This window comes from Heteronotia binoei, chromosome 6 (assembly GCF_032191835.1).
Source record: "Heteronotia binoei isolate CCM8104 ecotype False Entrance Well chromosome 6, APGP_CSIRO_Hbin_v1, whole genome shotgun sequence".
NCBI classification, from domain to species: Eukaryota; Metazoa; Chordata; class Lepidosauria; order Squamata; family Gekkonidae; genus Heteronotia; species Heteronotia binoei.
Genome location: NC_083228.1, coordinates 54,993,777 through 55,011,360, shown reverse-complemented (window position 1 = coordinate 55,011,360; position 17,584 = coordinate 54,993,777). Strand labels below are relative to the sequence as shown.

The 17,584-nt window shown below is 42.0% G+C and overlaps 1 protein-coding gene across 1 annotated transcript in view; it reads left to right on the top strand.

The window, feature by feature from the left end:
• Positions 1 to 17,584, top strand: part of BTBD16 (BTB domain containing 16) — a 56,328-nt gene that overhangs the window by 18,544 nt on the left and 20,200 nt on the right. Inside the window, exon 7 of the mRNA XM_060242666.1 lies at positions 1,326 to 1,445. Within this exon, the coding sequence (XP_060098649.1) occupies positions 1,326 to 1,445 (120 nt within the window). The remainder of the gene's footprint in view (positions 1 to 1,325; positions 1,446 to 17,584) is intronic.

The following is a 17,584-nucleotide window of genomic DNA, read 5'->3' as shown; positions in this document are numbered from 1 at the left end:
TCAAAAAACAGCCCCCCCCCCAAGCCCCCAATACCTTCAGATCAATTCCCCATTATACCCTATGAGAATCAATCTCCACATAGGGAATAATGAAGTGCCCAGCAGACATTTCCCTCCCCCACCTCGTTTCTGGTGACTCTGAAGTGAGGGATTGGCATCTCTACTCATGAGTTGCTGCCAACTTCTTCAAAGTAACACAGACACACCATCCCAAGAGGAAGCCTTTCCAATTGGAGACTGAAGCCTCTGGAGGTGGAAAGTCACATGGTGGCTCTGGGGGCGGGGCTTCCCTCTGCCAGCCAGCTGACTGGGGGCGGGAAGGAGCCTGGGAAAGTGGAAGAACCCCCACTGGGACCTGGGGATTGGCAAGCCTATTAATACTTATATAGTTGATATAAGGTGTTAAAAGTGGCGAGCCAATTTGGTGTAGTGGTTAAGTGTGCGGACTCTTATTTGGGAGAACCGGGTTTGATTCCCCACTCCTCCACTTGCACCTGCTAGCATGGCCTTGGGTAAGCCATAGCTCTGGCAGGGGTTGTCCTTGAAAGGGCAGCTGCTGCGAGAGCCCTCTCCACTCCAGTCCCACCCACCTCACAGGGTGTCTGTTGTGGAAGAGGAAGGTAAAGGAGATTGTGAGCCGCTCTGAGACTCTTCGGAGTGGAGGGCAGGATATAAATCCAATATCTTCATCTATTTCTTCTTAAAATACTGTTTTAACTATTTAATAAAGACAAAATTTCATTAGAGATTCTGAAGTGGCACATGTGTTAATTTTAAGTATGTGAACTCAAGTTCTATTTATTTATTTATTTATTTATTTACAAATTACATGTTTAAGTTTTAAATAATATGGCATTTTCCGTTTTGAGCTAAATCTGTTAAGAGTTCTATATGGAATTAAAAACAGAATATTCCTGGTAAGGTTTTAGGGGAGGGACGGTGGCTCAGTGGTAGAGCATCTGCTTGGTAAGCAGAAGGTCCCAGGTTCAATCCCTGGCATCTCCAAAAAGGGTCCAGGCAAGTAGGCATGAAAAACCTCAGCTTGAGACCCTGGAGAGCCGCTGCCAGTCTGAGTAGACAATACTGACTTTGATGGACTAAGGGTCTGATTCAGTATAAGGCAGCTTCATATGTTCATATGTCAATGCATTAAACTGAATTACAGCAATTTGTGACTGATAAATAAAAATCAAGCAAAAAAAAAACATTTATTAAGCAATTAGAAAAGCACAACAGTGTAACCTCTATATACATTTGTATAGATAAATATCTTCATACAAACTTTGTACATAGTTGGGGTTTATAAAGATTCCTTCTCTTGGCAGGTTGTTTACTTTCAGTGAATTCCATCTTTTGAGAATTACACTCTGCTGGGTCTTTCTAGAGCAAAATCCCAAAATTCAGATAATTCCATCTTATGATACCGTCCTCACATATTTCAGCAGGTAATTAAGTTAATCCTTGTTATTATTATGTATCACATTTATATTTTTCCCCTTTGTCAAGTTTTATCTTCAGTGGGTTGTGCCTGAGAATGATTATGTAGCAGGAGCACAGCTCCAAGCCTAAGAACGTTAAAAAAAAAAAATTGACAGAGGTTCCCAGCCATGGAAAGCATTCCTAATAAAGTGGCAACTTGTTTTATAAGTTGATCTTTCCCCTTTGTGTGGAAAACCATTGGGGGAGAGGGGGGAGAAGCAGCAATGTCAAAGGATGGCAAGAACACACATGCCCAAATGAGTCCAAATGTAGATAATTCACCTGCATTTTCTGTGAATGGGGAGAAGACTCCTTTCATTTTCAGTCACTATCTGTGAAATATAAATGGCTTATGTGCTTGAAGAATATGACAAACAGCCGCAGTGGTGACACATGGGTGAAGCTGTGGGAGACCAGTATGTGAATATGCATGCTCACTTGCCTTGTCTGCACAATTGAAAACATAGCTTTATGTAGGATAAGTCCATCAGTGGCTATTAGCCATGGTGACTAAAAGCAACCTCCACATCTAGAGGCAATAACCCACTGAATACCCATGGCAAGGTGTCAACACTGGGGGAAGGCCTCCTTTTGCGTCTCAATGGCCATTGGTCAGCCATTGTGAGAAACAGGGTGCTGGATCACTGGTATGGTCCAATAGGGCTACTCTCATGTTCTTATCTACAAAAAAACAAAGTTGCACCTTGCAGACAGTTTGCAAAACTAAACCATCAGGTGTTCAAATGGGCTACTTGGGCCCCTGGAGGCCAGTGGTTTTCCCATAACAATAGAACAGCGTTCCAGCCAGTCTTGCAGAAAACCTGAAGCTTTACTATGGCTGATGATCCTGCCACCACCTCATGCTTGCTCCAGCTTTTAGGCCAAGGGCTGAGGAAGCTCAGTGAGACAAAGAGATGAGGGTGAGAGAAAACCAAATTGTAGCCTATGTAGATCTCACATTCACATTTCAGTTCTATATGTCAGCACAAGCTAATTTTAGCCTCACATGTGAAAATGCATCTAGTTTGCTTGGCTCTTTTCTTTCCAACAGATCTTCTTAACATTGCCTTTTTTTGTTTTTGTTGTTAAAATCCCCATGAGAGACATTCATTCCTATGAGTCATGTACCACTACAAAGACATTACTGTTTGGATTTAAACTGAGCTCTCATGGCTGGAACCAACCTCTCTTCTTTTCATCAAGAGATAGGAAATGAGCTGAACTTGTGGGTGATTCATTATTTACTAGTTTGACCAGAGAAGCACTCATTTGTATGAAAAACTAGCAGAAAATGAAAAGAATAAATAGACCATTCTCACAATGGAGGGAAGCAGTGGGGTCCCATGAGGATCAGTACTGGGGCTGGTTCTATTTAATTTATTCATACATGATCTGGAACTAGGGGTGAGTAGTCAAGTCAAGTTTATTGTTACAGTCAGCGACCAGCACACTTAATTCATACAAAGCATTTAGCTACAATATGTAAAATAAAACCATCAGAAGCAGGAGTGAGTAGTGTAGTGGCCAAGTTTTCAGATGACACAAAATTATTTAGGATTATGAGTGTGAAGAGATCCAAGAGGAGAATGTGGCAAATGAAGTTCAGTGTTGGTATGGCAGAATATCTCAAGGGCCTAGTCAACCTGAAAGCAGGCTGGCTAAGCAGGAAGGATCTGGATCCAGGAGAGTGGTATTCCTTCAGATCACCCACAGGTTTGGGGACCCAGTGATGGACTTTGCCAAGCAAGTGTCAAGTAAAGAGGTTTCTATTGAGATTCCATGACCTCAGGGTGGCAGGCGGCAATGAACTGTCTCATCCTTGGCCCAGAGACCTGGTGTATACCTTCCCTCCCATTCCCTTCATCAGCAGAATGCTCAACAGGATCAGGAAGGAGGAGGCAGAAGTGACACCGTTCTGTCCAAGACACCCGTGGTTCTCTGACCTGGTACAGATGGCAGTTGCACCACTCTGGAGCTTGATAACCAGACCAGACCTCTTATATCAAGGTCACATTCTACATCCAGACTCGGCTTGGCTACAGCTGACAGCCTGGACAAAAAGGGCTGACAGAAACTCAGGGCTTCTCTAGTGAAATAGTTACAGCATTCAACTCCATTCAGAAGCTCACAAATAAACACATCAAATGCTTCTTAAAGGGAACAAGACACTTGGATCCATGAGTAAGACATAGATTCCCCTCTTGGAACCTATCAATAGTACTATGCGCGTTAATGAAAACCCCTTTGGAGCCATTAAAATCAGTAGGGCTTAATTTTCTGTCATGGAAGGTAGCCTTCCTGGTTGCAGTAATCTCAGATAGGACGGTGTCAGAAGTGGCAGCAATATAATCCAGAAAGGATTGAGCATCACTAAGAACAGACTCCTCCTTTATGCCAGAAATTAACTCAGCATCCCACCTCAACCACCAGCTGATACTGCCATCCTTCTGCTCAAAACCAAGGTATCCAAAAAGAAAAAGCCTGGCACAAGTTAGACATGCGAAGAGCTCTGTGCATTTACCTGAATAGAGACTCTCAGATACCTTGTTCATTCACACAGCAGCCAAAATTTGGGCAAAAGAACATCAAAATCCACCATAGCTCTACCAGAGCAAGTGGAGGTGTGACCTGACCAGTTTGGATTACTTCCCTCATTGAAGGAAAACTTAAGGGCATCCAATGAAGCTGATGGCCAGCAAGTTCAGGATAGACAAAAGGAAATACTATTTTACACAGCGAGTGATTAAAATGTCAAATTTTACTGCCAGAGGATGTAGTGAATAAACAGCATTAAAGGGGATTTGATAGATATTCATGGAAGATCAGTTTATCAATGGCTACTAGCCATGGTGATGATGGGAACCTCCACAATCAGAGGCACTCATCCTTGGAATCTCAGAGCCAGGAAGCAACATCAGAGAAGGCCTCAGCTTCTATGCCCTGTTGTTGGCCATCCAGAGGAACTGGTTGATCACTGTGTGAGACAGGATGCTGAACTAGATGGACTACTGGTCTGATCCAACAGGTCTCTTCTTATGAATATTATTATGTGATTTGCATGTTATTTTTCAAACAAATTTTGCTTTCCAGCTAAAAGAGTTTAAAATATCCTCAGTATGCACTCTTATTACATCCCCCATTGAAGTCTATTGTGCTTTAGAATGTTTTCTAACATACATATCTGTATTGCTTTAGTCAAATATGAGTTTATGTAACACATTGCATTTTAGGAATTTAGAATAAGAGTGCTGAATGTATTAGCCTGGGTAATAACAAATATTTATGCAGTACATCTTGGGAACACGAATTTTACTTGTGATAATCCAGAATTCACTCAAACTATATAATGTTGACCAACATTAAATTAGATGACTGGTAGGAATCAAATATATGAAGAGACAGTAATGAAGAGGATTCTAGCCCCTAAGTCCTAATTACATTATTCTAAATTTCTAACACAAGCACCACAAATTTCAATTGCACACTTCATTGCTGTAGTCCCAGTTCAGTACAGAGTTAGGCATGTTTTAGGTCACTGATTTATATGAAAATAGATTCAGGTGGGATAGCCATGTTGGTCTGAAGCAGCAGAACAGGTTTAAGTGTTCTTAATCTTTCTATTGGATTGAGTCAACATGAATGTAAATGAAAAACAGCCCAGGGAGAAAAAGAAGCTGAAGTCAGCAAATCTATCAACATAACTATTGAAAAGGAGCAAGAGTAGCTCATGATTTATTATAACTTGTTATTGTGAATAGCAGGAACAAATGTTCCAAATTTCTATATATTTATACAAAAACAGACTGACAACAAGGGATTGTAGAATCAAATCAAGGGGATTCATTGTAAGAGCAGATAGATACACAAAGCTTAGTGCTGTTAGCAGCTCTGCATCAGAAGCCTGTAAAACAGCTTTGTGCTAGTTTATAATAACTCCTTACAAAGTTCACCAAAGCAGCTGATATAAAAAGTCTACAATGGGTTGCCAATTCCCAGTTACTGGCCAGCATTCAAAGAACCATGCAACTAGTTTCACATGCTGAAGGGGACAAGTGTTTCTCAAACAGCACCTCTTTATGCTTCATGACAGCCTTCTTTTAAAGCGGTTTCCAAGACAATTATTAAGATGGCATGCGATCTGAACATTAGAATACAAGATCCATGTAGAATCAGATCAGCTGTCCATCTAGGTCACCATTCTGTTTCCAACCAAAGGAGTAGGGTTGCCAGGTCTAACTCAAGAAATATCTGGGGACTTTGGAACTGAAGTCAGGAGACTTTGGGGGTAGAGCAAAGATCAAGGGTGTGACAAGCACGATGGAACTCCAAAGGGAGTTCTGGCTATTACAGTTGAAGGGACTGCATGCCTTTTAAATGCCTTCCTTCCATTTGAAAATGAAAGATAGGGGTACCTTCTTTTGGCACTCATAGAACTAGACCCCCAGTACAATCTTATTGAAACTTGGGGGACATTTTGAGGAAAAGCACCAGATGCTATGCTGAAAATTTGGTGCCTCTTCTTCAAAAACAGCCCCCCCGAGCCCCAGAATCCCATGGATCGATTCTCCATTATACCTTTCATAGGGTATAATGGAGTGCCCAGCAGACATTTCTTTTTCCCCTCCCCTTGCTTTCTGATAACCCTGAAGTGGGGAGAGGGCCTCTAAACCAGGGGATCCCCTGCCTCCAACACTGGCAACCCTACAAAGGAGATACTTTCAGGAAGCCTAGAAGTAAGGCATGAAGGCAACATGCTTCTTCTCTTTCTATGGTCTCATCATCTAATATTTGTAGTGCTTCTGAACATGAGGTTTACTTTAGCTATCATGGGCCACCATGGTAGCATGAGAGCTCTGTAGTCCATGCATCTGTATAGCATCTTATAAACCATCTCACAGCAATAAATGCCATGTGAACTTGTACTGTGTGAAACAGTACTTTTTTTGTCTACTCTGAACCTACTGCTGATCAATTTAATCGGGTGATGCTGAAGTCTATGAGAGAGGGAGAAATTTCTCTCTGAATCTTTTCATACCATTCATAAAGATTTCAAAAACATGCTATTCAAAAGTTGTCTTGCCAGACTATTGCTGGCTCTTGATTTCACCTAAAGTAGTTCTTTGGATTCTGCCCAGAGATTTCAGTCTTTCATTAAGTTAAAATAACAGTGTACTATTGATTGCTGTGTTAATTCTTATCTAGTCATTACTAGCAGCCATTATCATAAGGATAAGGTCTTTTTTCCACCAATAGCTTCTACAACCTTAAAGAGGATCCCAAAAAGTCCATGAGAAACAATGGGTACTTTCACATGGTGACCCTTTGCAAGTGGATTTTGCTATTCTTGCACAGTAAAAATCCAGTTGCAAAGTGCATAATTTAGTGTGTGTATGAATGCACCCAATGTTTGCTGCATAAGCTTTTGAAGCACAGATGAAATTAGAATAGGTCAAGCTCCTTACACAGTAACAGGGAAGAAATGGGTCAGTACATCACCATTCTGCCTCACATACCAGCCAGCATGTATGCCAAAAACTGGGTGAGATCAAATAAACATGATGCACATCTCAATGATACTGCATCAGTTCTGCTGGAGGGCTTGGCCACACTCCCTTCAGCTTTTTTAGGTTAATCATCCTCAGTATGCCTGCCTGCCAGAGTGCTTCTTGTTGGCGTATTCGCTGGTATGCTCTGGATTTGTGTGTCTTAAGAATAGACAGCACACTGACTTGTGCTAACTATTTACATTTATTTACAAATATAAAGTTATAGTTGGTCTGGTATACACTCGACAAAGTGCTTCGCCAGACACCACGTTTGAGAGCAGAGAATAGAGAATACTCTGTACAGGCTCTTCCCAGTTATATACACATAGATATACACAAGCACCAATCAGCACACAGTGCTGAGTCATTCTGCATAGGCACAAGTACAGAACAGGTTTGCACCTGCTAAGGGAAGCTGTCAGGAACTGTCACAGATCATGAACTGTCATAGATCATGTGCATTAGACTCCAGCCTGAAGTCTTACTAGCAAGCATATGCTGACACTCCCCCTAAGACTCAGGAAATGAGTCCCAGCCTTTGTTTCAGAGTTACATGTAAACACTTTGTGAACATGTCTGCTACATTTACATCAGAAGAACAGTACTGTAACATAATCAAACCTCTATGTACAGTCTCCCTGACATTCTGATAATGAATATTAATGTGTCTACTTTTTATTTTGACACCCTGTGCATTTGCCAACTGTTGAGCAGCAGTATTGTCACAAAATACACATATAGGTAAGTTACATTGCATGTTCAGGTCTATTAGTAGTTGATATAACCATTCCAGCTGAACAACACAATCACTTAATGCAGAATACTCTGCTTCACATGTGCTAGTTGAGATGTGTGATTGTTTCAAAGATTTCCACATTACTAGAGCTCCATGCACATACACAGCATAACCTGTTGTGGACCTTCCATCTTTTATATCTCCCCAGCTAGAATCACTAAGCTGTTACGTGTTGTGCTGAAGTAGTGTCTAGCATTAATTTGTTTGCAGCAGTACCTTTTAGATATCTCAATGCCCTTTTTGCAGCAATCCAATCTTTCATAAAAGGACATGAACACTTCTGACACAACATATGTACTGCAATGCAGATATCTGGTCTTGACCAACATGCTATATACAGTAGGGACCCAATTAGTGATTGATACAATGCCTTGTTTTCAAACACTTTGTCATCAGGCTCTTTTCCATAGCTCGTGGTCATTGGTGTAGTAACACAGTTTGCATTTGTCATGTATTCTTCCAGCAGCTTTGTTATTTTATGCTCCTGAATGAGCTCAAAACATCCATTTGTGTTCTTTCTAATGTCTACACCCAAGTAATGCTGAATGCTGCCCAAATGTTTAATCTTAAACAGGCGTTGAGCTGTTTGTATAAACCATTGCAGCTGCATATCATCATGGAACAGAAAACATATATCATCCATAAAAACAAACAAATAGCATTTAGTTTTCCCAATGGTTTTGCTAAACATACATGGGTCAGCAATTCCCTGTGTGAACCCAAGATCAATTAAGGCTTTGCTCAGACATTGATTCCATGCTCTTGCACTCTGCTTTAAGCCATGCAGGGCTTTGTTAAGTTTGAACACAAGGTTCTTGTTAGTGCTTTCAAACCCTGGGATTTGCTCATCTATTCAGGCGTTTAAATAGGCAGTTCTGAAATCAAAATGGTACACCTGCATTTTATCAATCCCAGCCTTGACAATGTTGTTCTTAGTGTATCAGAGTTGACCGTAGGGGCAAACACTTCGTCATAATCTTGTCTTCCAATCTGGGAAAAGCCCCTTGCTAATAGCCTGGCTTTCCTTTGCAGCCCACCATCTGGTAAGGATTTTAGTTTGAATACCCAGTGGCAATTGATAACGTTTTTGTTAGCAGGCAAATTAGTCAGAGTAAACATTATTTTCAGTAAGAGAATCATGTTCTGCTTGCATGGCAGTCTGCCAGGCTTGCCTTTCTGACTCAGGCAAAGTTAACACTTCCTGATAACTCTTCGGCTTTCTTACATATACATGATTTACAGGAGTGGTATCAAACCCAAATCTGACTGGAGGTATACCTTTTGTACTTCTGGTAGACACTCTAGGAACCTGTTGCTCACTCTATTCACTCTCAGAGGATTGTTGCCTAGGAGACACAATCTCTTGTTTTATACTTTTGGTTTCATCTGATAAGGGGAGTGCAACCTGCGAAGGCAATTCATTAGCATGCACTCTGTGCCAATTCTGGTCTTCACAAAAATTGGCAGACCTGCTAAAGCTCAGCGTTTGATGTTCATTAGGAAACCTGTATGCCTTCATTCCAGTCTGATAGCCGAGAAATAGAGTTTTTTGGAGCGAGCTCCCCTTTTCCTCCTCTGGTTTAAAGGAACATTCATCCAGGCCTTGGAGCCAAAAATTCTTAAATGTCCCAAAGTGGGGTTTTTGTTGTACAGCACCTTGTAAGGAATGTTATCTATGGACCTAGCCCAAATCCTGTTGCTAATATAGCATGCAGCTTTCAATGCTTCAGCCAATAAGTGATAGATAAACCAGCATCAGCAAGCATAGACTGCATCCTACCTTGCAAAACTCCCCCCTTTCTTTCAGCCACACCATTCTCCTGCGGTGTTGACACATTTGTCACTCTATGAGTTATACCTTGTGCTTGCAACCATCTGCTAAATTCCGAAGACATGAATTCACCTCCCATGTCAGTCTGCAAAGCACATAATTCACCCAATTGTTTCTGTACCTTGCATGCCCAATATTTTATAGTTGTGAACACCTCAGACTTCTTTTTGAGCACATACACCCATGAGAATCTGGAAAAATCATCAACTAAGATTAGTGCAAATTAGTCGCTTTTGGGGTAAGAACCTGTTACATCTGCATGTACTAAAGCCAATGGTTTTGCATACACTCTATCACTTTTCCTGGTAACTGGGAATGCTTTTGATTTTGTGCATTTGCACATTTCACAATCAAGAAACTCTTTGCATTCCTTCACTCCCTCATGCCCCACAATAGCAAGTGTTTTGTTTATAGTGTTAAAATTGGCATGCCCCAGCCTTCGGTGGAGCAAGTGCACACAATTATCATGAGGTTTGTTGTTAGTTACCACTTGTGCACCCACAGATAAATTTTCTATAACATAGACATTGTTTTGCAACCTTTCCACAGCAAACACCCGGCCACCCTTTTAGTTTTCAAAGAGCTAACTTCTGTTTGATGTGTAGCTATAAAATATTCAAAGTATCTTTTGCATGAGTTGCTGGCAAAAGTCACAGTAAAACCAGCTTTGTCCAAAGCCAGCACACTCAGTAAATTGTTTTCAAGAGCAGGAACACACAGCACTTCTTTAAAAGTGTGTTGAAGTGCTGGGAATGTGATACTTCCCTGACACTGTACAGCAGAGTTCCTGCCATCAGCTAGACTCACATGTTGCAATGTGGAGGAATGAATGTCCTGAAGCAGGTATTCATCTCTGCAAAAAGTTCTGAGATGCTCCTGAGTCTAAAATCCATACCCCACGTGCAGCAGCCAAATCTGTGACCACCAATGTGGCCTTCTGGCTGTGTAAAGAGTTGTGAGTTGTGTCTCTCTTCTTCCAATCCAGGCATGTTTGTCTCAGGTGCTTTGTAGACCCACAGCAGAAGCATCTGCGTACTTTCAGAGCAATTTGAGATGCCTCTCCATGCTTTTTACTCTCTGCTTGGTCGGTATCTCAGCTGGCCCCTTTTGCCTCCTCCACTTTGGAATGCTGCCATATCTCTGAGGAACGCAACTCCCTCTGCCTGCTTTCCTCTTTCAGCAGGTGTCCAGTGACGTAAGCCAAGGTTAATTTGTTCGCTTCTGTAGATTCTAGCGAAGTTATCAACATGTTGTAATCCACAGACAGGGAACTGAGAATAATAAACACTTTATCCTCCTCTGGCACAGTTTTTCCACGCTGCTCCAGTTGCTAGAAGCATTCAGCCAAAGTGTTTAAATGAGCCCTCACAGACTCCCCCTGTCTCATTACCGTCCGGTACTTGCGACGAGTAATTGCTATCAGAGACCCAGCTGCGCTTTGCACGTACACAGCCTTCAGACTATCCCATGCTTGTTTAGCCTTCGGCTTACCAGATACGTGCATAAGCTGGTAGTCTGCCACACTCAAAACGATGGTCACAAGAGCTTTTTCATCCTTGACGTCGTCTCCAGCTGAAGGGTCTGGTGGAGCATCGACATACAGCCACAAACCTTCACGCTTCAGATAATGTTCCATCCAAGGAGCCTACACATTATAATTAGTAGAAGTGAGCTTCTCCACCAGCAGAGCAGTCGGTGCCTGGGCCAAGCTGTCGTCTCCATCCGGCAGCTGGTCCTCAGAATCACTCCCGTCCTCTGAGCTGTTATCAGGAGCCTGGCTGAGCACGTCTTCCTCCTCAGCTCCAAAAGCAGCAGCTGCAGACACAGTCACAGGTCACCACAGCAGTTCAGCCTCATTCAGAACCTCCAGAGCACGGCGCAGCGAAAGCATGCTGGGCCCATAACTCTGTTGGCATATTCGCTGGTATGCTCTGGATTGTGAGGCTTAAGAATAGACAGCACACTGACTTGTGCTAACTATTTACATTTATTTACAAATATAAAAGATATAGTTGGTCTGGTATACACTCGACAAAGTGCTTCACTAGACACCACGTTAGAGAGCAGAGAATACACTGTACAGGCTCTTCCCAGTTATATACACATAACTATACACAAGCACCAATCAGCACACAGTGCTGAGTCATTCTGCATAGGCACAAGTACTCTGGACAGAACCAGTTTGCACCTGCTGAGGGAAACTCTCAGGAACTGTCACAGATCATGAACTGTCCTAGATCATGTGCATTAGACTCCAGTCTGAAGTCTTACTAGCAAGCATATGCTGACACTTCTTCATGCCCAGTTGTTTCTCTGCCAATGTGAAGAGCAAGTCTTTGCTTCCCTTCATCTCACTGGAGCAGAACATTTTCCAGAAAAATACAGGTAGCATCATTTTAGGATTACCTATCTTGAGATGGGCGCTGGAGTTGTCCCAGAATTATAACTGATCTTCAGAGTACAAAGATCAGTTCCTCTGAAGGAAAAGACAGCTGTAGAAGATAAAAAACTGCATCTTCCCTGGATGTCTCCCCAAAATCTCCAGGAATTTCCCAAACCAGAGTTGGCAACCCCTAATCATCTTGAGTTTGCAGGGAGCATCAGAAATAGTTGCCTCATCACAGAAAGATGCTTTGTTTGAAACTTCCTAATATTTTGCAATTAGTCAGTTTTCTTTGTCCAATAAACTCCCACCCACCACCAGCCCCTTGTTTGATGAATGGACTGTCATGGTCAAACCACTCTCCCTCTCCTTTACTCAGACCCCGCAGATGAGTGATTTCTTTTAAATGGCACTAAAATAGCAATATATATAGTAAGTCTCTATCACCTTCCCTTGCAGAAATATGCCTTTTCCCCTCATATCTCCATGAGGGAAGAGGCAAAAGACCTTTAAAAAAAAAAAAAAGCTGTGAATTCAGCAAACCTACTAAGCCTAACTCCGGTGATATATTGCTATTTCAGTGAATTTTTTTAAAGGTGAGGTGCTGTGACACCATCATTGACAACACTGATGACAGCTCACTCCCTTGAAAATGCACAGGGAGGGCAGACTTGCAGAAGAACCCTGTCCAAATTGATTCCAGTACTTGTGGATCAACTCCAAAGAAAATCAGGAGTAAGTCGAGAATGTGGTTAAAAGCCCTTTGGTGCAGTTTCTGCCCCATCTCCTTCTGATCTTTCTTTCCTTCCAGCAAGGTAGGACAACAAGCTACTTGATTTCAAGTCTCTAGGTATATGTGTCACAGTGGTTTAAGGGAGAGGTGAAAAGGTCAACCACAAGAGGGGTTGGGTCAAAAGGGCCACAGATGCAATAAAAGCCCTGCATGCTGCCCTCATGGAGGTCAGGTATCCTGCTAGGTGCAGAAATTCATATTGTATATGTTTACAGCATGTTACGCTTTGTCTTTAAAAGTATTTCACTCATTCTAAAAGACAAATTATTTCATGTGAGTTATTTTTAGTACTCCCCAAAATTTCCAGTATTTCTGTCAGAAAATTGGGGGTGTGGGGGGGGAGGACTCAGAATAAAAATGGGAAAAACATTTTCCCCCTGTTTTTTCCCCAAACCTTCACCTCTGTAAACAGAAGGGTTAGCTATACTATGGAGGAGGGATGGATATATGTTTTGAGTTGTACACACTGGATGCATGAAAATATGTTACTTATACTACATTGGTATGTTATGTTGCTGACTATATAATATTTTTTATCACATAGGACACAGGACTATTATTTATGTTTTTTGTTTGCTATCAAGTCACAGCTGACTTATGGTGACCTCACAGGGTTTTCAAGGCAAGAGGCTTTCAGAGGTGATCTGTTATTGCCTGCCTCCATGTCCCAATATTCCTTGGAGATCTCCCATGCAAATACTAGCCAGGGCCAACCCTGCTTAAATTCTGAGATCTGAGAAGATCAGGCTAGCCTGGGCTATCCAGGTCAGGGCATAGGAGTAATACAGAAGGATAAATAAACAGTGTTCCAGAGAAAACAGTTTGGCATTTCCTGAATTTTTAAGTGCTTGGTTTGCAAGCCTTAACAAGTTTCCTCCAAAACATAGTTATAGGATGGAGAAAAATTGTCTTAGCAGTAGTATGTGTGAAAAGGATCTAGGGGTCTTAGTGGACTATATGCTGAACATGAGTCAACAGTGTGATGTGGTGGCTAAAAAAGCAAATGCAATTTGGGGCTGTATCAACAGAAGTATAGTGTCCAGATCACGTGAAGTGATGGTATCGCTTTACTCTGCTCTGGTAAGATCTCACCTGAAGTATTGTGTTCAGTTTTGGGCACTAAATTGTAAGAAGGATATAGACAAGCTGCAACAGGTCCAGAAAAGGGCGATGAAGATGGTGATGGGGCTGGAGACCAAGTCCTATGAAGAAAGGTTGAAAGAGCTGGGCATGTTTAGCCTGGAGAGGAGGTGGCTGAGAGGGGATATGATCATCATCTTCAAGTATTGTTTTCTGTTGCCCTAGAAGGTAGGACCAGAACCAATGGGTTGAAATTACATCAAAAGCGTTTCCAGCTCAACATTAGGAAGAACTTCCTGACAGTCAGAGTGGTTCCTCAGTGGAACAGGCTTCCTTGGGAGATGGTAGGCTCTCCTTCCTTGGAGGTTTTTAAACGGAGGCTAGATGGCCATCTGACAGCAATGTGGATCCTGTGAATTTAGGGGGGGATATTTGTGAATTTCCTGCATTGTACAGGGAGTTGGACTAGATGACCCTGGAAGTCCCTTCCAACCCTATGATTCTATGCTATTATGAATATATTTCATAAAACAAGATACTAAAGGGAAAAGTGAGGTGTGGAACATTTTGTACTCAAGAAAACAAGCAGTATTATATAAAAACGTTTGACTCAATATCTGCTAAAAATGCCATATGAATTTCACTTTGTGTTTAAATGTATTGACTGAACAAACTAACTCAGATATATTAGTCACATCTGCAGAAAAAGCTTTTTTTCTAGGTAGAATCACTGGAAGTGATCTATTGTTTAATGCAGAAGAAAGCCACTTTTCAATTTCTTTCTGCTTTTTGAAATGAACAGTTTCTTTCTGCTTTTTAAAGAGGCAGCTGATTCCCTTCTGACCTTTCAGAGGTGGTGTGTATGTTTAATAGTTTTCAAAGAGCTAACTTCTGTTTGATGTGTAGCTATAAAATATTCAAAGTATCTCAGTAAAGTGGCAGCTAAATTCCAAATAAACTATGCAACACTAGTTAGAAGGGGAAAGATAATTTCTTTCAGAGCTTCCTTTATGAATCATTGCAATTTCGGCAACAATTCTGCAACAGTTTGCTCAACAAATAAATATTTCATGGAATAACTATAGTGAAAGATGTGGCAAGAAGAGATCTGTAAACAGGAATGGACAGAAATTTTAGAAAATGATCCAAACAACTGAAGAATTAGTTCCAACAGCCCAAAGAATAGCAGGCTCCTGGGCTTTGTGGCAAGCTGCTTATGTCAAATGTAAAAGAATTTTAAAAGCAGTTTGTGATAATAACCTGTTCATGGACAAAAACAGAAGAATCCATTGGGCCAGCAAAAAAATACTTCTATGACACTGAGCAACTCTTATTCTGAATCCTGTGACAAGGATTGCCAAGCTATGGCCTGGAACCCCCAGAGCATTGCTGGGGGTGGGCTCAGGGATAGGTGCAATGGCATCGTTCCAGTCTGTGACATCATTTCTGGTGAAAACCGGAAGGGTTGCCATGATGTCAGGGGAATATTTTGGGATGTGCAAGAACTCTTTGATTAAACCACTGAATTTTTGACAAATCCTATACCCCTCCTTTGATATCATTATGTTACTTCAGGTTTTTGCTGGAAATGACATCACATGTTGGCATAATGCCAGTATCCTTCCCCCAAAAAGAATTGGCTCAGTTTTTCTCCTACTGGTCTTTCAGATGCTTGTGGGCAACAATGGAGAGTGCTGGAAGTTTCCCCACCACAGGAGACTGGACAGCCTAATCCTGACTCATATTTTAGGCTCTTTTCCTGCAATGTTTTTGCTTATTTGACATTAATTTTTAATGTGCATTCCTAAGTGGAGGGGAAATATGTCAGATTTTGATCCAGCTGTCTTATGGGTATGCAGGTATATTCTTTGTAATAATTAATGCTTGACTATTTTGAAAAAATAAGCACTTAGGCTTGTCTACGCAAAACAATACAAACTAAAGAAGAAAATCACTTTAGAAATAAAGCACACAGCTTCCATTCCTAGTAGTGATGTTGGCTTGCTTCCCTGCTGCACACTTTGGAAAATTTGGCTCTTTTTATCAATACTACTTCAGCACTCTGCTTAGATCAGTGAACCTGTGACAGTTTTGTTTAGTCTACCAGCTCTCTGTTGCTGACTTCTTCCTCCTTGGCAAGGAATTGGCCTGTAAGTGCCTATTTCCTATTAATCATTATATAGTCTGCAAAGCTGGTTAGACATTACCTATTCTAAGTAATCTAGCGGGGCTGGATCAACCTTTGAGACACCTGGCAAATAATGTTTATTAGTAATTTAATCCTCAGAGGTTTTATAATGCTCTACAATGAAATGGAAGCACTAACGAAACGTATTGCAGAATTGCATGGCTAAAGTAGTCTGTTGGTACTCATCATGAGGTATGCTTTCCAGATCTGCTTACTAAATCAGTAGATGGCATCTTCATCCCTAATTCTTTGAACTACATTTAAGGTTGCTGTAAATAATATTGTTATTTAGGGTTGCCAGCCCTCTGGTCTGGCCAGGAGATCCTCCGGTCTGCCAGGCTCCAGTCCACTGGCCCAAATAGGGCCAATGGAGGAAACCCACCCCAAACAGGGATGTTGTTATGTAATGTCCCTGACACAATGATGTCACTTGGAAGTGATGTCATCATGCTAGGGATGTCGCACGACAGTGCTCTGGATTTTGGGCAGACTCTTTTATAGCAAAAAAAAAAAAAATAGTTTTTGCCCAAAACTTAGAGCATTGTGCATGATGCTGGCATTGAGATGATGTCACTTTCGGGTTATGTCATTGCACCACATGCACAAAGTGCATGCAGAAGAAGACTTCAGGAGAGGATACTGGATCTCCCTGTCAAGAGAAAGGTAAGACTGGGCAACCCTCTTGTAATTTGGAATCTGCATTTTTGAGGTGGTTGCTTTTTCTGTTTCTAAAATGTCTAAATGTAGAGAGCAAATGGTGAAATAAATCCAGGGGCCAACATATAGGTCCAACTTTCAGGGCTATATTAAGTACTATTGATGAAACATATCTCTTCAGAAGACCCTGGGTAGTACGGTTGCCAAGTCCAATTTAAGAAATATCTGGGGACTTTGGGGGTGGAGCCAGGAGACTTTGGGGGTGGAGCCAGGAGACACTGGGGCGGAGCCAAGATCAAGGCTGTGACAAGCATCATGAACTCCAAAGGGAGTTCTGGCCCTCACATTTAAAGGGACCACACACCTTTTCAATGCCTTCCTCCCATAGGAAATAATGAAGGATGGGTCACCTTCTTTTGGGGCTCATAGAATTGGATCCCCTAGTCCAATCTTTTTGAAACTTGGGGGGTATTTTGGGGAGAGGCACTAGATGCTATACTGAACATTTGGTGCCTCTACCTCAAAAAACAGCCCCCCCAGAGCCCCAGATACCCGCGGATGAATTCTCCATTATTTCCTATGGGAATACATCTCCATAGGGAATAATAAAGTTCCCAGCAGACATTCCCCTCCCCTCCCACCCGCTTTCTGATGACCCTGAAGTGGGGGGAGGGCCTCCAAACCAGGGGATCCCCTGCCCCCACCTGGGGTTTGGCAACCCTACAGTGGGAGGAGGAGGGCCCAGACCCCCCTCGGGCGACCCCTACCCCCCCGGGCAGGGCGAGGAGGGGATACCTTGCTCGCTGGGGATGTCATAGTCTTCCTCCAAGA